At 39.8% G+C, this 22,686-nt stretch overlaps 2 protein-coding genes and 1 long non-coding RNA gene across 3 annotated transcripts; all 3 read right to left on the bottom strand.

Annotated features, from left to right (window-relative positions):
* Positions 1-821: 821 nt before the first annotated feature.
* On the bottom strand, positions 822-10,079 carry crata (carnitine O-acetyltransferase a). The gene is made up of 14 exons (XM_074618382.1): positions 9,915-10,079; positions 7,247-7,543; positions 6,977-7,095; positions 6,744-6,797; positions 6,257-6,416; positions 5,921-6,095; positions 5,597-5,775; positions 5,255-5,355; positions 4,940-5,059; positions 4,636-4,758; positions 4,132-4,267; positions 3,715-3,777; positions 2,743-2,880; positions 822-2,635 (listed from the first exon to the last, which is right to left on the bottom strand). The coding sequence occupies exons 1-14, from the start codon at positions 9,939-9,941 to the stop codon at positions 2,420-2,422; spliced, it is 1,908 nt and encodes a 635-aa protein (XP_074474483.1). The 5' UTR covers positions 9,942-10,079; the 3' UTR covers positions 822-2,419.
* A 1,261-nt stretch (positions 10,080-11,340) lies between these two features.
* On the bottom strand, positions 11,341-16,557 carry ntmt1 (N-terminal Xaa-Pro-Lys N-methyltransferase 1). The gene is made up of 4 exons (XM_074617650.1): positions 16,430-16,557; positions 14,462-14,621; positions 13,843-14,095; positions 11,341-13,667 (listed from the first exon to the last, which is right to left on the bottom strand). Exons 2-4 carry the CDS (start codon positions 14,618-14,620, stop codon positions 13,411-13,413), a joined length of 669 nt encoding a protein of 222 aa, XP_074473751.1. The 5' UTR covers position 14,621; positions 16,430-16,557; the 3' UTR covers positions 11,341-13,410.
* A 4,228-nt stretch (positions 16,558-20,785) lies between these two features.
* On the bottom strand, positions 20,786-22,228 carry LOC141756825 (uncharacterized). The gene is made up of 2 exons (XR_012591535.1): positions 22,198-22,228; positions 20,786-21,037 (listed from the first exon to the last, which is right to left on the bottom strand). It is a non-coding gene; the product is annotated as an uncharacterized LOC141756825 (long non-coding RNA).
* Between the last annotated feature and the right edge of the window lie 458 nt (positions 22,229-22,686).

Raw genomic sequence — 22,686 nt, forward strand, 5'->3', positions numbered from 1 at the left:
TGCTTGAATATACCTGTATTCACCCTCTGTCCGAAACACTCCGTTTTAGCGCATTTCAATGGAATTGTAACGAAATTGTAACAGAATTGCGTTGCTGGGCAACATCTTGGGTCCATGTTTACTTCCTGTCAGCTGATGTCATTCACATACACTGCAACAGGAAATAAACTGGGACCCATTTAGAATGTTTACGTTTAAAACCTTGAAATGGTCTATATTGTAGATTTGTGACATCACAAATGGATAGAAATCCTGATGGCTTGTTTCAAAAGCTCAGTTTCTGAATACGGGCTGTGTGTACTTCTCTGTTGATTAAGCGTTTCAATACTTTCACAGTATTTATATAGCACTTAAACCTGCTTTATAATGTAAAAAACATGAAAATGTCACTTTTTATAATATGGGACCTTTAAAAAGTGTCAAGATGGAACCTGGTTCCTGGTCAGAGACCTGCTTGATTGATATTGACATTAATGCTGTGATATCATAGACTCAGGTAGACATTACTCCTCTATATCTTCACATAGACAATAGTTGTTGATGATATATTAATGCTCTGAATTTCAAATTGTGCACCGTTAAATATGGATGTGGAAATCAGAGTGCACAGATAAATAAAATAATTAAATAAAGAGCATGGATTATTAGTCTGTGGAGACTTAATCTGAGCGCTCCGATTTCCACACCTGTATTATTCTACCATGCGACCTCTGGCAGGCTCTGTACAATGCAGCAATAGAGCAATCAAAAAAGGCATTTATAACAAAGTTATGTCAGAATAAAGCACGCTGTTCACTGCAATGAAGCAAAATGTCAGCGGATGCAGTTCTGTGGTTTTAATAGTTTACAGACAACACTTAAGGCACAGAGAGGCATAAACCAGTTCGTGGCTACACAGACAATTCTTGTTAATACAATCAAGTGATTGTTGGGTCTCGTCTCAGCAGGTGATTTGTTCATAATAAAATTATAAAAGTATCCATCCATATCCATCAACAAGCTCATTTCTCTTAATGATATTTACACTTTGAATCAGAAATGTCTGTGCATCATGATGAATTTAATGTGCATGCGCATTCATTGTACCACCAGAGAGATAGCACCTCCCAGTCATTACACAGCAGCAGATATCACATCGTTATTTCAAGAGGACATGAAACATGCATGTTTTGGCTCTTGTAATGCCCAAAATATATTAGAAAAATCACCTTGCATAAAATCTGATTTTAAAAAAAAGTTAAAACCACAGATATGACAAATACAATTTTCTTAATTTCTACCTCTAGCTAGCGAGCTGCCATGCTGGAGTGACGCCATTGCGTACGTGACGAGGTTGGTTCGCCTCCAGCGGGGGACTGTCAGACGGTCAACACTTTGGGTTTAAAAAGTAATAATCTTCAGGTCGTCCTCCCACCCCTCGATAGTAGAAGGCAGAGGTATATGATCACATTATCCCGTTTGAGGTGTAATTGGTGGTGTTCACACATGTTTTACTTAATTGTTTTAATACAATCGCTCTGTTGTGCCCATAATTCACGCAAGGCATCATGGGGGCTAGGAATAAGGTGAATAAGACGGTGGTTTTGGTATGCTAATGTTGAGCTGGTTGAAGCTACCGGCAAGTTACGTAAACAAATGTGGGCTTCAGAATAAAGTCGATTTTTTTTCTTTTTTTCTTAGCGACCCAGTCTTTGAACGGTCTGAATGAGACAGCAGAGGAGAGACAGGTGATCGGAGAGGGGAGAGGACGGGAGATGGGGAGACAGTCAGTTGCAGCTGGACTCTTTGGGCTCTTTCAGTGCCATGATAGCCAGCACTGCAGTAACGTTACTGATCTCCGTTTCAGCGTCAGTTTATGAAATAGACTGTTTTGTTCTTGTTTTTTAACGTTATAAAACTCATCTTTACATCCAGAACCAATAAATAGGTGCCTCTCTTTTGTTTTTGTCTGTCCTCAGTGTCCGTCTTTCACAGTCTCTACTGTTGGATCTGTGTAACTCAGCCGGCCAACCAACCTCGTGACACATGTCACATGCTAGAGTACTGCAACATGGCGGTGCTCTTGCCACGAAAGATAAAACAAAGCATCTTTTTTCTTTTCTTTTTTAAATTTATATTTCTCATGTTTGTTATATAATTGTTAATTAGAGTGGAAATCCATTTAGTAAACCAGCTTAACTTGGCTGACTGTTTAATCTCCACTTTAAAGTGCATGACTACAAACAATAACATGGTAAAAATACTGGTTCAGACTACCAACTGGAGCCTGGCAGTCTAGCACCAGGTTAGGGGTTCAGTCATCCAAAAGTCACTCAATCACACTAAGAGTGGTCTTCCCTATTAAATCAGACTATTAAGACTAGCCCTGTTGCATCCACACTTCATCTACGAGGAGGTTAGTAAAGAGTCTGGAGGACCTTCACAGTTTGGCTCTTGGGGTTTGTTCCAGCAATGTCCTCATGTCCTTCAGTGCGCCCTCCACACCCTGGGCCAGATGTGCTGCATTTGTTTCTGTACAAGCGTTGAAAGACGACACTGCAAAGTTGATGTGATCGTCCATAGGATTATAGCACACGCCGTACCCGTTGGATGCAACCGGGCCGAAGCACATGACACAGTCAGTCTTGGACGGTACCTTGAGAAGAAATGAGAACGTAGGGGTTAGTAGGTCTTAGTATTAAATCATAGGAAAAAGTATCTTTAGCCAGTAAACAGTGGCAGTTCCAACCCCCAGGCCCATACCTGACTTGTAGATAGCTTGTAGTTCAAGGCTTTGGCGTAGGCGGCGTCACTGTAAATATCAGGTATGGAGAGTTTTTCCTCAACAGCCACCATCTTAAGGCCCAGGAGGTGTCTGTCTATGGCCTGGCCACTGATTGCCTGTAGGGATGGGAGAGAATTCTCTCCAGTCACCAGATGTTAACTACTAAACAAGACTCGGTTGTTACACAAATAGTCAGTGGTCATGTCTATAATGTTAAATCCGATTAAGTTTTTCTTAATGTACTGCAGTAGCCAGTGGAGTAAGTTAGTGGTCGTCGATAAGGTGGGTGAACTACGACATAGAGACGGGTAGGTTACAGAGGAGGAAGTGCATACTCTCCTACATATTCCACATGGACACCCAGAGCTATGATAGTACATCATATTTGTACAGAAATCGGACGAAACACTGTGTATAAATGTATGTGTATAAACCACAGACGTCGCTGCTGTATTTATGCCTAGATGGAGTGTTGACGGAGCAGCTGCATAGCCAGGCACCGATCGATCCGAACTCCATTCAGAAAACAAACATTTTAAAAGTTGTTTGCTCGTCGTCTTGCAGACAGACCCGACAAAGCATGAATTCAGACTTTTTTACTAATCAGCATCATTATGTTGTTATTTCGGCATCACTTTGATCCGTTTATTGCCATTAAATCACAGCACAATCTGTTTATTTTGGGTTCATACAGCAGTAGCGACGTGTGGCTTGCTAGATACGGGAAATAGAGCATTTGTTGGTGCTCTTGTGAGTATTTGTGGCAGCAGGACTTGGATTGTGTTCATGGTAATGAAGGAACATGTCACCCAGTGCAACAACATGACTCATTGATATGTTTTTAAACAGAGGAAGGAGATACATTCAGTGATGGTTTGGCTCTGCACATGAGATTTGCAGACAATAAGGACAATATAGAATATCACCAGACTTGTGTTGTGAATACTCACCATGTTAGTGTACGACCTGTGTGCGTTTACAGCTTTCTCCAGTAAATCGACTTTCTCTGTGTTCTGTGAAAAACAGGAAGATGACAGAAACTCAACGACACATCCTATAGGGGGTTATTGTTTAACAGTGTTCAAATACATTATTATATCAACATCAGAAGAATAATTTGTACTCATTATACATCATCACTTTATCTTTGACTCCATCTCTGGCTTCATCTTTTTCTAATGAGGTATAACAAAAGCTCAGTGGTTACCTGACACATCTATGACTTCTATTTGAACCGACTGTTGTACCACTTAGTGTTTAGATTGATTTATTGATAAAGCCTAGCATTACCATGTCAGAGAGTTTACTGCCAAAACGGCTGCTGTAATTACAAAAACATCCCATTAACATATTGCCTCTCATCAGACCTGTTTGCTGGGGTCATCAAAGGCCTTGACGAAGGTAGCTGAGGCACTCGAGGCTGATCGGATTGTATCTGTGCGGCCTAGTCTGAACATACGCAGGGAGGCACTTTCATATGTGGCACAGCAGCGCTGGTACAACCTGCAGAGACAAGAGGAGAGACAGTGTGAAACTACAAATTACCGCCTCGCGGTTGTACGTCTCCACCAACCAGTCAAGTGTCAGTTTACATCCATGTCTGTCATAGTTAGCATATGAATTCTTGAGTTATGGCCAAAAACATGTTTTTGTGAGGTCACTGTGATTTTCTTTATACACACCATTATTTATTTCATTACTTGAATCCATTTTATCTGAGTGCATGGATACAAGAGTCTCTGTTGGAGCCTAACTGTGTGATAAAGTTTGTTTACATGAAGCGCTCTAGTTAGCCTTGGTTTACAATGTCACGAGTAAAAAGTCTGCATACAAAGACAGTCCCATCACCACATTACTTTTCAGCATCTCACCTGTAGTACGCCAGTTGTAGCGCCATCTGTATGAAAGCATCAGGGCTCATCTTGTGGGCCTTTGGGACATTTTTCCCAAAGTGGCCAAACACTATGACCCTCACATCCAGGTCTTGGGCCAGTCTGTGGTGGGAGAAATGTCAGGACAGTGAGAATCAACCTATCGTTGTAAATAATGACATGAAGTCCAGATGCACAAATACAGTGTTTCCCATTAACTACCTAGACTGTGGCGGCCCAGTTTCATAATGAAGCGAAAATATTTTTACACTTCTCTGAGTGTCGTTATAAAATCTGTCCTCACATGTTCATGGCGTGCTTGGCCTCCTCAATGTCCTTCTTGATCTCAGGCGTCATGTTGAAATGCAGTTTCTGGGGCATGGGCAAAGGCACCGTGGGAGTCTGCGTCATCTCTGACTTCCTCCTGTTAACCACAAGTAAGAAAGGAATGATACAATAGGTGGAAGACAAACAAACGGCCACGGTCTTCCATGTGATCAACCTGTCCATGATAGGAGCAGAAAGTCTCTGTGTGCTCTCAAAGACTTTCAAAGATGTTATGACAAGAAGAAATCCAAATAGACCCCGACAGAGTCTAAATAGTCTTTGACCTACTTACGTGTATTCTACAACATGGTCAATCAAGGCCACTATGGGTGGGCCCTCAGCTGGGGCGTGCTCGTAGTTCGCACCACATGACCCGTCTTCTCCAATAATAAACTGAAAAAAAGATCAGAAACGTTTAGAGAACAAAACAAGAATTTGCATCACATCCCGCCTGAGGAATTTGTTGACATGGTCAAGTTATTACCTTACCAATGTTACATCGAGTCTTTCTGAGCAAGTGTAGGTTAAGTCTCACGTCAGTTTAAGACAAACAATGCCAATGGAAACATTAGTTGAACTATTACTAATAACTGCACCTCTAACTAAGTGTGTATAAAAAGCCTCAGTGGGTCACCTGCAGCGTCTTGTCAAACCAGCGGTTGCCACTGTTCCACTGGCTTCCTCCTCCATGCAGCATCTGGACGGCAGCACAGCTGCGGTACGTCCCATCAGACGCTTGAGGCATCGCTCCATCCAAACACAAAGTGAAGATGCTCCTTTGGATAGCCGACACTGATTCTTTGTTGGTCTTATCTGGACACGTCAAGCATACGCACACACACAGAGCAAACATGATATGTCATCAGACTGTAACAGTTTAACTATTCAAGACATTTCCACATGCTGCTTCTCAGACTCCAGCGTCCTTTAGACCAATGTCAGTGGTCTTTTAGCTCACCCTTGCAGAGGTTGACGTAGGCCTTGCCCCAGGAGTCACGATGCTGCGTGGTGAGGATGCCGACAGGCTCCGTGTTGGTCTGTAGTGAGGAGCTACAGATCCTCTCCAGCTGAACACAGAGCTGATCAGCTGTCAACGGAGTCCCATCACTGTTGTACACCTCCAACACAAAAAACTGATTCCAAGTGGAGAAAGATGAGAAAGGTTCAGTCAACTGTAGATAATTCATGTTGATTCAATAAGTCCAAAATAATAGCTGGTTGGTGTCTGGTCAGTGTGCTCTCTGCAAGCCCATATCACTATACAAAGGTGTCAGACTCTGACCAGCGCTCTCACCTGAAAGTTGTGGACTACAGTAATGTGTTTAGGGGAGCTCTTGGCGTGGTTCACTATTGCGTCTCTCTTCAGACCGGGGATACGGCAGGACGACAGCACTTCATAGTACTGATTCATACACAGGGACTTCCCTCCCAGATATTCAACTGGTAGCGTCTCACTGCAAGACATACAAGCGCTGCCATTAAACACTGACTGAGCCACAATATCATTTAAAATATTTTGTCATTTACTCCCTGAAGCTACTACATGCACTGGATGTTGCAGGACTACATTGAGTAATGTCTGGTTTCTGTAGTAGATGTGGTGTTGTCAGGCCTTGTGACCAACTGGGTTCCCTAAGAAATGTATAGTAGGCTCAACTTTTTACTTGTATATACTACAGGTAGTAAAAGCAACTGGAAGATAACAGACAAAACCAAAGACAGAATAACAATGGATGGGCCGCATTGGTCAATAAGGAGAATATCATAAGCATAGTACTCACTTGTCAATCATTATCTTAAAGTCCAAAACACCCGCTATCAGTTTGGCAGCAAACCTAAACAGAGACAATAATCATTTCAATGTTAACTTCAATCCATCCTTATGTTGGTTAAATGATGGAAATACAGAGGAGGCTTACCAAACAGTTGTAAACAGGTTGTAAGGGTGATAAAGGGGCAATTGTGTCCCCTGTGACTGTAAAAACCTAGCTGACCTGACTGTATGTGTGATCACCTTATTTGTCCCTGCTTGTCACTGAAGTTCATGCGAGGCAAGACCAGCCCAGGACTTGAATGAACCACCACAGGCAACCGGTAATCAAGATAAGCAACCTGCACCCACCAGTCTGACAGCTACAAAGACACAAAGACACAGATACAGTCAATACCAGATCAACATGGCAAATAATACGGTTAACTTAAAGGAAAGATGTCAGTAGGGTAAACAGGTTGTATCTTACATAAGTCGTATTCCCACAATACTTTTTTTAATTCAAAGTCTCACCCAGTTCACAGCGTTCTGTGCTCTCTTCTCCAGGCCTCTCTGAAGTCTCTCTCCAACACCTCCTGCTTTCTGAAAGTCATCCACCAGCTCTTTAGTGTGCTTCAGCTCATCCACCTCCACGATGGGCTCCAGGGCACTGATGTAGCGCTCACAGGTCTGCTGCAGAGGGGGGACAGGCAGACCGGGCAGTCCCTTCTGGTGGGTCAGGTATCTGCCGGTGACCCGAGTCACCGATACAGGCTTCACCAAGTGACAGGGTTTCATTACGGCACATGGTTTCGCCATCCCCACCTTTACCTGAGTGACAAAAGAGTTCACATTAAGGCTTCAGTAGGCAACAATTTTTTGGCATCATTGGGCGAAAAATTCCATAATAACCTTTCAGCATATTGTAATTCAAATGTTCTGAGAGAAAACTAGACTTTTGCACTTCTTCATGGCTCTGTTTTCAGGCTTTAAAGACTTTAGATAAAGTGCTTCTAGTCCATGTAGTTATGGAAGGGGGGGCTTTCCATAACTGCCATAACTCCATAACTGGGGGGGCAAGACAGAGAGAAGGCAGATATAGCTCTTGGTAGCAGCTCTCAGACTATGCGAGGACCTTAACGACCTCTGTGGTCGGCATGGAGCTCGACTCTCTGGTGACGGTGGCAGAGGAAAGAACACTCAACAGACTGCTTGCCATAATGGACAATGCCAGCTATCCTCTACATGCCGTCATCACAGAGGAGCTTGTTTAGCGGCAGGCTGCTGCTCCCCAAGTGCTCCACAGACAGACTCAGGAAATCCTTTGTCCCCCGAGCCATCAAACTATACAACACCTCTCTAGGGAGGTGGGGGACAAAGAAGGATGGTCTGCAGGACAGATAATAATGCACACAGTGCACTTTCATAGACTAAGCTACTGGAGTTACCCTGCACTGTACTCATTTTTAACAGTCTCTTCTGCACTATATTCACTTTTTTTCAATAGTCGTGTATCACAGCTGTTACCCTGCACTATATTCATTTTTAACTGATTTGTATTTGTGTATTTGTTATTTTATATCTGGTATATTTTTTTGTACTTTGTACCACTAACATGTTTTGCACTATGGAACTGTGATGCTGGAAACTTGAATTTCCCTCGGGATCAATAAAGTTACTATCTATCTATCTATCTATCTATCTATCTATCTAACAGCGACATGTCACCAGTAGAGGCCAGTCTGTACTCAATTTCAACTATAAGTATGCCAACAAAAGTACTGGAAAGTAAACATTGGTAAATCCAACATCAAAAACATTCAGAGGCTATAGCTGAATGTTCCCAGTGTATGTGTGAGTTATAGTAAGGTTTAGCTATAACTGAGTTTACCTTGTATCTAACTCTAAATTATTCTATTCTAAAGAATCAGGTGTAAATAGCTAACTGAATTAATGTATCTGTTATTATATGAATTGGTGAAGCTGTCAATTCAATTCAATTCGCTTTATTGGCATGACTGTCAGGTGAACAATATTGCCAAAGCATCAATTTAATAATAAATAAAAATAAAAAAAGAACAAAATAAAAACATATATATACACATTTATACAATTCATTAAGCAAATTACAATCTATAGATATTTAAAAAGAACATGCATGTAAATGGAAGAAAACGTTAAAGAAGTAATTAATGTTTGTTGTGTCAATAAAACAAACAAACAAATAAAAAACAATTAATAACAATATATTGCAATATCAAAGGATGAATGTAAAAAAAAAGCAAAAAAACATGAAGTAGAGTAAATAGTCTTTATGACAAGTGATATTTAAATGGTCTTCCAACATGTCAACACCAAGCAGGTGCGTTAGCAGAATAGCAAGATCTGTGTGATGATGAGTAACATTGAACAGTTAGCTTTGTTAATAGTTAGATTATATCCAGTGAAACATTTCTTACAAAATTTAAAGAGTGACATAGATGTCAATTGTTCCTTCTTCGAATCACATCCTGAAACTTGCTCTCATTTATTATGGTTCTGTAAATGTACATGTGAATTGTGGAAAGATGTCAATAATTTTAAACTTGTTAACATTTTCTCAGATTTTATTATTGTCATACTCTCGCGTGGTCTTTTTTTTATTATTATTATTTATTTATTTTTTAATTTTATGTTGGTTTTGTTTCATTTCTGGTTTCCTCTGATGTTTGTTACAGCTCTTTGTTTATGTTTTCGCTATGCTTCTTCTGTACGTACATGTTTTTAATGTTTTCTGCTGTTACTATGTATACTGTCATTTTTAAATAAAAATAAATAAATAATAATAATATAATAAAATAAATAACATAATAAAAAATAAAAATAAAAACAAAATAAAAACAATAAAAAAATAAAAAATAATAGTTAGCATCGTTAGACAAAGTAAAATTAAAGGTGAATATTATATAATCGGTGAAGCTTGAACTTTAGTGTCGTTTATCTAATGTTATGTTGTTAACAATAACATCACCTTTCACCCAGTTAGCTTAGCTTAACTAGCTGCTAACTAACAACACAGCTACTTCAGTTCATTAGCTACAAGCTAACTTAGCTAACAGTTAGCAAACATTCCTTCACCACTTAGCGTTAATTGTATTAATCAATTTCAGTAACTTACTTTGTAAACACGCATACTAATTAGTTAGTTAGCTGTGTTACTTACCATAGTTCTGCTGCAAATGCCCCACATTGTGCTGTCAGAGATCCGCCCACAGACTCTCAGGTCGGTCAGAAAGCTCGAAGTCCAGTACCGTTATAAAGGGTTAGCCGCTAGCTGGCTGATGCTGGGTGGAGAGTGTTGTGTTGGTGTGACGTCAGACTGCCACTGGCTGGAAGCTCACCAGACCTTTACAACCTCACAGGTCAGCTGCTGAACACAAACTGTGTTGCCAGATCTCGCGAGACTAAACAAGCACTTGTTGACATAATATATGACTTTTGTTTTCATCACTTCTTTCGATGACTTTTGTCGACATACTATACTATGACTTTTTTTTTTTATCATTTTTATGACTTTTTTCAACATACTATCCTTTTTTTTCTTTTCTTTTTTCAACATACTATACTTTTTTTTTTGTTACTTTTTTCGACATACTATACTATGACTTTTTTTTTTAATCATTTTTATGACTTTTTTCAACATACTCTACTTTTTTTTTTACTTTTTTCGACAAACTATACTATCACTTTTTATGACTTTTTTTTTTTAATCATTCTTATGCCTTTTTTCAACATACTATCCCTTTTTTTACTTTTTCGACATACTATACTATTAGTTGTTTTTTTTATCTTTATGACTTTTTTCAACATACTCTCCTTTTTTTTTGTACTTTTTTGACATACTATACTATGACTTTTTTTGTTTTTTTAATCATTTTTATGACTTTTTTTTTTTAACTTTTTTTTTAAACTCTTTTCGACATACTATACTATCACTTTTTTTTCTATTTTCGACATACTATACTATGACTTTTTTCAACATACTATACTTTTTTTTTTTTTACTTTTTTCGACAAACTATACTATGACTTTTTTTTAATAATTTTTATGCCTTTTTTCAACATACTATCCCTTTTTTTACTTTTTTCGACATACTATACTATGACTTTTTTTTAATCATTTTTATGACTTTTTTCAACATACTATACTTTTTTTTTTTATTACTTTTTTCGACATACTATACTATCACTTTTATGACTTTTTCCAACATACTATCCCTTTTTTTTTTTTTTTTTTTACTTTTTTCGACATACTATACGAGTTTTTTTAATTTATTTTTTTTAATCTTTTTTATGACTTTTTTCAACATACTCTACTTTTCTTTTTTTTAAAACTTTTTTCAGCATATATTCGTATTTGGGTAATATTATCATACGATCCACACACCAAGCTTTGATTGGTCAGTAGGCGGTGCTTTTACACGAGTTGATCTCTTATCTGGAACACAACCTGCTCCGGAGCCGGTTAGGTGTTCACCATCAGTTACCATGGCGATCTATCCCGACAAGAAGTGAACCACCGTTGTAGGACTGAAAACCCTGAAGGGTTAAACCTCGCTAACCCCAAATCCTGCTTCGTAGTACATACACTTCTGTATGTTAACATTAGTTTATTGAAATATTAAAAAGGTTCTCTTTCACTCACACACACAATTTTCAGATACAGTTCATGCAGTGTAGGGTGTTTTGGAAAAATACAAATTTCGATCCTCCGACCTTCCGATTGGTGGGCGACCCGCTCTACCGCCTTGGCTCTGAGCCACAGCCGCTCCGCCGCTATATTAGCAAAGAGCAGCGTACAAAACATTAAGGTAGCAGCTTCTCATTATTCATTTAATCAACACTTCTGTAAACAGAAGTATCGGATGAAAATCAGTATTGGCAGTACTCAACATTAAAATGACTCGGGGGCCAAAAAACAGTTGATCGAGACATCCCTAATTAAAACCTATAAAATACAACCACAAAGAATCTGTTACCACACTCTTCCATAAGCTGTAAAACATAAAAAATTATTGCTTAACCTTAACCATCTTGTGAGAGTTTCACAAAATAACCCACATGTTTCACAACATGTGGGTTACCTTCTAGACACGATCCAGCAGAATCCAGTGGACATTGGGGTAAGCATAGATATAAAACAGTGTCTGTATCCGAAACCACAATACTATACTAATAGTACGTACTGAACTGCCCAAAATGTAGCATGTAGTATGTGAACAAAAGCAAAATCTCCAGTATGCATCGGACCAGTCTACCTCGCCTACTGTATTCCACACTGCAAAGCGCTTGAACAGTACAGGCTACGGTTACAACAGCCAAAAAACGTCTTTCTTTTTTTTTAACATTTTCGTAGCTATTTCATCACTAAATTCACTTGTAAACATTTTTGAGGCGAGAAATCAACTGTGTAGATGTTGAATATTGACAGTTTTACAATATTAGATGGAGAATCGAACATTTTTCTCCACCATTAATAAATGAACGGGAACATGTGTTTATCTGCATTTTTGGAGTTGAAAAGCTCCACAATCGCCCGCGGGCGTAGCTCGCTGGAGAGTCGGCCAGTGACGATCACAGACCGGCTAAAGAGCAGCAGAGTGGCGAGGGAAGAGGAGTGGGAAAGAGCTGCCTCTGACAGGCAGAGACACAATATGACCCTTTTTAACATTACTCTAATATCTGTAGGGATATCATTCCATTGTTTTGTTGCTGTAACTGAAAATACAGTTATTGCATTTTATTTTATATTTTCCCGTCTCCCCTCGTTGATGATCCTCTTTGTCTTACTTCACTATGCGCTGTTAGAATAAACAGTTTAAACCTGCAGTATCTTATAAAGTAAACAAACGTAACATAAACAAAATAATCTAAATTGTATTTTTTAATAATATTGCAATAGTGGTACGAGTTCGTTTTTTTTTTTGTCCAGTGCTTTAAGAGCTGGTTTAAAGGCTAAATCCTGGTCTAGCATACTGCAAAATACATCGCTTTAACCGTTTCATACTACTGAGGAACGTAGTATGTACTGTACACTGTACACTGTATACTGCGTTCGTCAGTAGCGGTTTCAAATACAGCCAGTGTTACTGTTTTATATCTATGGGTGGTAAGGGTATGGTCACAATAGCCTTCTGTTCAATGAAACTGCGCTGCACTGTCACAGTTCCAACGTGGGTAATAAATAAGTACTGAGCAAAGCGATGACAAAACTATTAACAGTCTGGGAGAATGATGCTGTGGTTTGTAGTCTGGTGATGACACAGCTCTGGGATAATGACTTCTCCATTTCCAAACACAGTGCATCAGAGTTTCTATTGGCCGACTGTGGATATCCACACAGCCAAAGTTGAACTTGGGAATGCGATCCTGCTGGACATCACGCTGACAAAGGAAATGCATGCTAGAATTTGTCCATCCATGAAGACAGAAGTGTAATGTGGCTGTAACTTAAGGCCTGGTAGCCCAGAAAAGACGACTCGGCACAGAGCAGAATACCGATGCATGGAGTTAACAACACGCTCCACAAACACATCGCACTGGAGATCGTCTCACTGATAATAAACAAACTGCTGATTAGAAAAACATCAATTCCACATTAGAAAATACTGTGTGCACAAGGCCGCCTCCTCTTACTCTCCCATGGAGGAGGGAACAGTCCTATCTGAGAGCCAGTGTGTGGACTTGGTAGATCTCCTTTGGGAAGTTAACTTGTTGCTCCTCGTGGACGATGCGGAGGCCTGCTCTGCTCACTAGACTGTGAACTATTTCCAGGTCGCGGCAGACGCTGCTGTCCACATCATCGGGAACCACACCCTCATACGACACATTGTCCTTGATTATGATGAGGCCGTTGGGCCGCAGGTTTTTCTGGCAACGCTGCAGGAAGTCCACCAGGTGGTCGTCTGTCAGGTGGCCTGAAGGGAAAAATCAGGGGGAAAAATTTTGTCGAAAGTTTGCACCCCTGTGATCTGTAAGAGCTGTACAAAAGCACCCGTAGATATAATTATGTATTTCAAACCCATTTATTATTATTCTTTAAATCAAACAAGCGCCGTTGCTTATGGATGGCAGCCGTTGTGGCAGACTCACCAATGACCCACTGGATCCAGATGACATCATAGCGTCCACTCTCTGGTACAAAATCCTGCAGGCCGCTGCAGAGGTACTTCCCCACTCTCTTGCCCTCCTCTCCCAGGTATGTCTTGGCTTTGTCCAGAAACTCCTGCGTTACGTCCACCAGGTCCACGGTCTTAAACAGAGGCAGCAGTAAACGTTTGGTGATCCTCCCGATGCCTGCTCCACAGTCCAGAGCACAGCCCGCGCCCGTCTTCCCTTCCCCTTCCTTCAATGGCAAAAACACACACAAGGTCACTAGTGAGCAAAAAGCTGTGAAACAAGCTGCTTCTGTCATTTTCCCGGCAAAACAGTCCAGAGTCCTTTACATAGAATAGATCAGTCCACAGGCTGTTATAGGTAACCGAGAAAGTCGGGGAAGGTCTCAGTTTTTAAGTTACGTTACAATCCTTGCACACATTGGCAATATAAAGTGATTAATACGTGTTAATTGTTACATATAGTACCTTTAATCAGATCGAATTTGGGACTACGGAGACACTGACCTTACACACATATGCTGTATGTCTAAATGAAGCCATTAGACCCATTCAAACTGGAAAATCGCTGTCTGACATCTCAAAAAGTTTCTTACGCCAAGGAACTTCTGCAGGAAAGCCTTGGATCCATTGATATCGATGCTGGAGATGCTGCCGTAGCCTCCCAGCATGCCATCCACTGTGGGGGCGACCTCCCTCCAGTAGTCCTCTGCATTGGTGTAGAACCTTCCCTCAACTTCTGTTATGTCCCCCATCCTGTCAAAGTACACAGATAACACGGTTCACTCAGGAAAATGTACACAAACTACTATTCACTACCTGTATAAAAAATAGTCAAAGCCTTCTTGAACTAAAATAATGATTCTCAGTATTGTTTTTCTCAAGAAGTGACCAGTCTGGTGTCGCACCTAATAGTCTAATCAAAGTCTAAACCTGGTTGGGATGTAGTCTCAATGACCTTGCTCAGTTTGGATCAGCTTTGCCCCTGATAACAGCTGTCACATATCATGGCAGCCAGTCAAAAAGGGGACCTGTAGGGTCCCAATGTGAATTAAAGTTGGTCATGCGGGAAGACTCATGTTTCATTCTAGGGATGCAGACTTGTTTTTTTCTTCTTCTTTGAGAAACAAATAATTTCTATGTGCCCATATAAATCGAATACAGAAATGATGACAGATTATCAATTGATGATTCATGAAAGAACTTTCTCTGCAAGATTTGATGTTTAATTTGTGTTTAAGATACAGTGACAAAGACGTCCCGATTTATCTGGGATTGTCCTGGTTTCAAGCTGGGTTTCCCCGAGTCCCGACAAATATCTGTAAAACACTAAAATGTCCCAGCCAAATGACCTTTTTTCTAAGAAACATACGAGCACATCTCTAGTAAATGTAAGACGAACACACACACACACACATATGCACGCACGCACTCCAGCCAAATAAGGCTACACTTGCAAGTTCAGCTGTCAGCACCCATCTCGTGACCAGAGGGCATCCATTTCCCCTGAGTCTCTGACCAATATCACTGAGAGCTTATTATATAATCATATTTCCGTAAAATATTGGACAATATATTTTTACACTAAGTGGCACAAACATTTTTATTTAGCTTTACTTATATTTGCTTTTGTAATACATTTGTTATTAATGGCCAATATGTGTCACTTGACTTGATTTTGAGTGTAATCTTTTTTTTTCTTTCTAAAAATGACCATTATTTTGAAAAATTACAAACCCATTTGAGAAATCATCAGTATCGGTATTAAAATTGAAACAAAAAGTATCGGTATCGTATCGAAATTAAAAAAAAAAGTTTGGTATCGCCCATCCCTATTCGATATAAATAGAGCAGAACCTTTAAATTGTGTCACATTTTAAAGGTTCCGCCCATCCCTATTCAATATAAATGGGACGGACCCTTTAAAATGTGACCCAATTAACTAACTTGTAGAAGTTATGCTCACAATAACAAATGTATCCCTGTTATTTCCAACATTCCAACAAACATTTTTATTTAACTGTACTTATATTTCCTTTTGTAATACATTTGTTATTAATGGCTAGTACGCGTCAAGTGACGTCACGTTGAGTGTAATGATCATTGACCATTATTTTGAAAAATCACAAACCCAAAAAATAAAATGAAATTAATTAATTAATTAACTAAAAGTATCGGTATCGTATCGAAATAAAAAAGAAAAGTTTGGTATCCCATCCCTATTCGATATAAATAGGTTGGAACCTTTAAAATGGGACACATTTAACTAACTTGTATAAGTTATGCTAATAATAACTGTTACTTTACACAGGCTTGTCATTTCCCACCACACTTAGAGTTGATAACAGTTTCTAAATGTATTTATATACTCTTCATTAAAATGAGACGTTAAGTGACTCTTATAAGGCCCTACACGTGTTAAGTTTTATGTTGTAGTTTTAGCTGAGCAGCTAGCTAGTTAAGCAACAGCTCTCTGTTTCCAGGGTAAAAGACTAACATTAGCTGACTCGGGTTGTTTCTAAACTACACAGCCTGAAAGAGGGATTCTTTCTAATAACACTAACCTGGTCTTGTGTCACAGCACCAGCTCCCTCACCCTCCTCTTCCTCTTCCTCTCACAGAGAGCCGGTCACACGTTTCTATTTGAGACTTCTGCAGCCATGGAAGCGTGGTGCTACGTCACACTCTGCATGCAGCACGTCATTTCCTTATTTGGTTCCCTGGCAGAGGAGACCGGAAGTGACAGCAGACTAGTAATGTATGGAGGACCAAGAGAGTCATGTAAAATAGTAATTAATTAATTTCATTTATTTCAAAATTTATTTCGAACATGTAAAATAAAAAAAATAAAAAAAGAGAATGATCATACCAATAAGTTGACAGCCAGAAAAAAAGTAGTATTTACATACAATGAAAAGCATAGGTAATTCCGTCATATGCAATGACTCAGAGGACCACAAGAGTCACGTAAAAATAGTAATAAAACATTTAATTGATTAATAACTAATTGTACAATAAAAAAATAGGCATTTGTTTACAAATGAATTTATTTATCTATGAATAAATGGACAACATTACAAAGAAATTAATTATTTGACATTTTAATGAGCAATAAAAAAGAAGAATTATAAAAATAATTTACAAATGAAATATTATTCCATCAATAAACGGTTTACATTTATTTTTACAAAAACACCATAAAACAATACATCTTTTAAAAATACATGAATGAATTCATAAATAAATGAATAATGCAATTTGAAAATGCAGTTTACAAAGAGAAATAAATAACTGTATCCACAAAAATTGAATTAAGAATACAGTTTTTAATCAGACATTTAAAATGGCAACTTCTTTTCCCATTTGCTTTTCCCTTAATAATCCCATTATTTATTTATGAATTCATTCATGTATTTTTAAATTAGTTACTTATTGACTGCTTTATGTTTTTTTTTGTAAATTAAATTCTATGCCCCTTTTTAAGTCTTTATTCAGGAATGGAAATTCCAAAACAGCAGCGCAAATGTTAAAATGCTTTTCAGTAGTTTAAACTCCTGGTGCTTTCTGCACTCTGCTGCAGGCGTCCTCATCACTACAAAGGAGATGCAGTTGAGATTCTAACAGGAGAACTGCAGTGTAGAAAATAAACCACAGGAGGGCAGTGCGGTATCGAGCTATGAATGATCAACTTGTGTCCTATCCTGGTTTGTGAAATCTTTGTCAGAGCAGTTTACTGTCAAGTTTAAGTCCTGCTCTGCCTCATACCCTTAGTGTTTTCACTGTGAAACTGTAATCTGCTGATATCTAACACTCTTATGGAACCAATGAGCCCAACTGTATTCATGTGTGATGATGTTAGTCCCCATGGTAGCCATTTCATTGTAGTAAGACAATTTTTGAAACTTGACCTCACTGTATAAAATGACCTATGGTGACCTCTAGGATAATCACAGCCTCATGAAACTTTACAGCCACAAACTAGAGACCTAGAGCATTCAGAGGATGGATGGCTTTACAAGGTAGATTGACAATAAGGGGGTTTCTGAGCAGTTTCCAGAACAGCAACACTCGCCATCCAATCGCCTAAATATTAAATTCTTACAGAAATTTCAAACTGTCAACATTTTTTATACCAAATCACAGCATGGCTTTTCTATGGTGTTCCTCAAGGTCTTGGTGTCTTAATGTGGTATTTTGGATATTTTATCAATTCTCGAGTGGTAAAAAATGGTTAAATTTAGCACCAAATCTGTGTAACAAATGGTATCAACCCAAGAATCGCTGCAACAACTTATCGGACATAATAGAGCATGGGGATGACCATCATATACTTCGATCCTAATGTTCTCAACACTTATACACACAGTGCTGAACATCATCTCAAATTAATATTCAGGTTCTCAGCTTTCAGATGATGTATAGTTAACTTTGTTAAATTCAAAGATTTGCAGTCAGCGATTATATGTTTCCATGACGACTGTGTAAAGACCATGTGATATGGCTGAAAGCTCCAGAAGAACCTAGGGTTACAAGTATTCTGTCTAACTGACGATGTAGTTTGTGCATGTTTTTAAAGCCACTATGTGTAGAATTGCTGTCTGCCACAGTGTCTTTTCTGGTGCTACCACTGGGGAGCGTAGAAAGTCAGAAATTTCAAGAAATCTCAACGAGACTAGTCACACAAATGTCAGATTGACTGTTTCAGAAAGTTACAAAACTTGTCGGCTGCAGTCCCTCCTGATTCCACCATCGGAGAAGAGCTTTCAGATGCTGCTAGACAATCCAACAAGCACTTTGTTGAAACATAAGGGGCTGCTTCTGAGTCTGTTTCATTCAGTTCACTAAACCTACTGTATATAACCCCTCTTTCTAACTCAGCAACAGACGTAATTGTGTCTGTATTTTTTTCTTTTCTTTTCTTTTCTTTCATTTAGCTCTTAATCAGAACACAAAACAATGAGAATACCGAGGCTGAGCTGTCATCTGAAAGGCATGGCGTGGCAGTCAGTCACCTGTGAGGGGAGCTCTAGTGCAAAAAAGCTGCCGTGTGTGTCGGGGACACTGTGATTCAGTACATTCAGTTCAGCTCGAGGATCTGCTGGTGAAGATTTGTTCGTTCCTGTACAGAACACACAGTATGTAGAAGGAACGGGAGATAGCAAGCATGTGAAAACGGGTGTTTAAGCTTTATGAGAACATTATGCATGTTTGTATGTAGGCCTACAAAATGAAAATGCATTGTAAGGTCAATGTGGACTTATGAAAGAAAGACATGAAAATAAGACATATGATAAATATATACTTACATAAACATAGTAGAAAGTAAAGGAGACTCTCATTCAGGTGGAAGTATAATGTAATACAGATATGGGTGCTGGACCTAGCTGTGTACCGATATTCTAAAAATATGCATTATGGATGTATACTATAGTGTTCACTTTCCGTTATGCACTTAGATGTCACTCAAACTGTGACTTTGACATGTCAAAGAGGAAGCTCAAGGTTTTCCAAAGATTCTCAGAGCTTCTTCACCACCATCCAGGGATGATCTCCTCTGTGTCCTCTGTGCTCATCAGCACACTCAAAAAAAGTGGAGCTAGTTCGCACAATGAGTTTGTTACTTTTCCAGTATGAGCACATGTGCTTGGGTAACCATAGCAACAATACTGATGTTTCCCTATGTTGCCAGTTAAAGCTTCAGTAGGCAACAATTTTTTGGCATCATTGGCCAAAAATTTCATAATAACCTTTCAGCATATTGTAATTCAAGTGTTCTGAAAGAAAACTTGACTTCTGCACCTCCTCATGGCTCTGTTCTCAGGCTTTAAAAAAATCTAGCCTGTGACAGAAGACTTTGACCAATCACAGGTCATTTCAGAGAGAGAGCGTTCCTATTGGCTGTGCTCTTATTTCCCAAGCCCCCAGGAAGAGCGCCGGTTGTTGATGCCAATTTTCGTTGTGGCCAAACGGTGGTACTGCAATTTCTGTGTCCGTCACCTGAGGCCATTGGGCCCAGAAATACTTTTTCCCATAGACTTACATTCGGAACGAGACATCTGTAACTCAGCGGATCATTTTTTTTTAGGTGAATTAACTTCCCAGCATGAACACTTGAATAGTCCTTATTTAAATCATTGGGTCCTAAAAGTTGTAAAATGCACTAATAGCCGAATCCAGAGTTATTTCCCTTCCTCCATTCATGTGAATGAGACCCAGACCGAGGCTGGAGCGCAAGCCGTGACGACAACGTGACGGCCATGACCGAGCCACGTGACTGAGCGGACGCTACTGCGCCTGCTTCATGGGCCCAATGGATGTGGAAGATCGCCGGAAGATCCGGGTACTTTTCCACAACTTTCATAGGAATGAACGGGGCCCCGCCTCCAACGCTGTATCCAGTTCTCTCAATACATCCATGGTATTTCCTCAAGAGATCTCAACACGGCTGCCGGGTCTCAGACTTTCTCACTTTACGTGTTAGAACATGTTGTTTTTGAGTTTAAGTTTTACTTCACACAGTAGACATAGTAGGCCCCTAATATCCCACATCTATGGTGCTTGTCGTGACTGATAACGCCTATTTAATGGCCTGATAACAGTCAAATCGGGTGCTTATGTTCAGGTACACTACAGAAGAGGACAGGCTGTGTGTGTTTTAAGAACACTGTGGTAGAATATTTGCAAACTCCAGGAGACACAAAGTTCTGTCTGATGTTATGATGTTATGTGTAATAAGTTATGTTCTCTTTTGACAAATGTTGTCTCCCCACTGCAGTTGCATTACAAGTCCATGTGGTCTAGGTACACACAATAAACAACTATGTTTACTAATGTGTCTACTGCTGCTAAGAGAATATGTTCCTCACATAATGAAGGGTCTGAGTGTGAGACAAAGGGTAAAGAGACCAATGACAACAGAGAAGTAGTGAGGGGTTGTTTATAAAGACAATCTAAAAAAGGTAGCCACAAATAACATTCGTTCTAACACAGAGAGATTTGAGAAACGAGATTCATGGAGGGAAGAGATGAGGAAAGAGAGACAGAGGGAGAGAACTGGAGCCCCACAGTTGTGGCTGCTGCACAGTTGCATTGGTGCATTTCCTCATAAATATTTCAGGGAGGTAAACTCCCCCTCAACACCTCCATCCTGCACTCACTGCCGTGGTTATGGACTGCAGAGAGACACAGACAGAAAAGAAATTGACCATAGCATTACTTCAGCTCTGACATGATTTAAAAAAACAACAGCTTCTGTTGAAGAGTGGAAAAACACTCACTTGTTTTTTTTTTCATTTTATCATGGCATGCTGCAGGGTGTTTTGGTGAACCCATTGCATTGCTGACTCTATGCTAGTCAACCAGGCAATTTCTTAACATCAAAAACAGCAGTTGTTAGTTAAGATCAGCCTAAAATGAAACACATTAACCCTCTGCGACCCGCCCGCGATCCTGTCTGACTTCACGGTCTTTCAGAGGCTCTACTATATGAAACTAGAAAACCTAAGGAATTCATTGGTACCAACCATGCCATGCTACCATGATCGGGAAGGAAGCTAAATAACGCTCCAAAGTTGGGCTAAATTTTAACGAGGAAAGACTTGCATGGCCATTTTCAAAGGGGTCCCTTGATCTCTGACCCTTCTATGGGTACCCACAAGTCTCATGCATTATAAATGTGTTATTCTCACCTATACTAAAATTGTGTAGTCAAATATTTCTGCATACTGGGGTCCCTAAACAGTCTTGAATTACATATATTGGGTATCACTGTAAAGCTGAGACTCTTGTGGATCCAATGAGCCCAACTGTATTCATGTGTGATGATGTTAGTCCCCATAGTAGACATTTCATTGTAGTGAGATCAATTTTTGACCTGTGGTGACCTCTAGGATAATCACAGCCTCATGACACTTTACAACCACAAACTAGAGACCTAGAGCATTCAGAGGATGGATGGCTTTCCTAGGTAGATTGACAATAAGGGGGTTTCTGAGCAGTTTACACAACAACAGTGCTCGCCATCCAGTCGCCGAAAAATGCAATTCTTGCAGAAATCTCCTATCTCCCCTGAACCCCCCTAAAAAAAAGACAAAAACGGGTCTATTGTGGGTCTCAGGGGGCTAAGGCTAATAATGCTGCAGATTAACATGACTAAATACTGAGCCACCCTACTCATCACCATGGAGCATCACAAAGAATTGTTCAGCAGAAGCAGTGGAACCATGGGCCAGGGTAAGGTAAGTGTCATATGGTAAAAGCTAAAACCCCCCCCCAAAAAGCAAAGATCTCACTAAACACACGATTTAAAAGGCAAAATACAGTTTAAACATACCTGCAGCAACACCAACACTACAACAGCATGCCAGGCAGAAACAAGAAGACTTAACAGGCCCCAGGTGCCTTATATAACCTGTATCTGATTGGTGGGGTGATGGAGGAGGAGTCAGGTAAGGGGCTGCATTCAAAAACTGCCGACACTACCTCAACCTCGAATCTAACCACGTATTGTTGGGGGGAAAAAATAGACTTAATAAATGCTTCAGTTCAGGTTGCGGTTACGTGAGACTCAGCTGAGACGGAGCCGTGCAGACAGCTGCTGACCAAACTAAAATGAGAGTAAAAAACACTTCTGACACCCTCCAGTCTAGACATGCACGGGTCTTTTTTACCATGTTGAAATATAGGGGCATTTGCGGAGGATACAGTAATTCGCGACCTTAAAAGAAAAGTGGGATTGGGCCGTAAAGTATCCCCTACTTCCGGCGCCCATGACATGCGCTGCATCCACTCGGCTACCAAGGTGCTCAGACCAGTCTTTTTT

The sequence above is a fragment of the Sebastes fasciatus genome, chromosome 19, assembly GCF_043250625.1.
Source record: "Sebastes fasciatus isolate fSebFas1 chromosome 19, fSebFas1.pri, whole genome shotgun sequence".
In the NCBI taxonomy this organism is placed as follows: Eukaryota; Metazoa; Chordata; class Actinopteri; order Perciformes; family Sebastidae; genus Sebastes; species Sebastes fasciatus.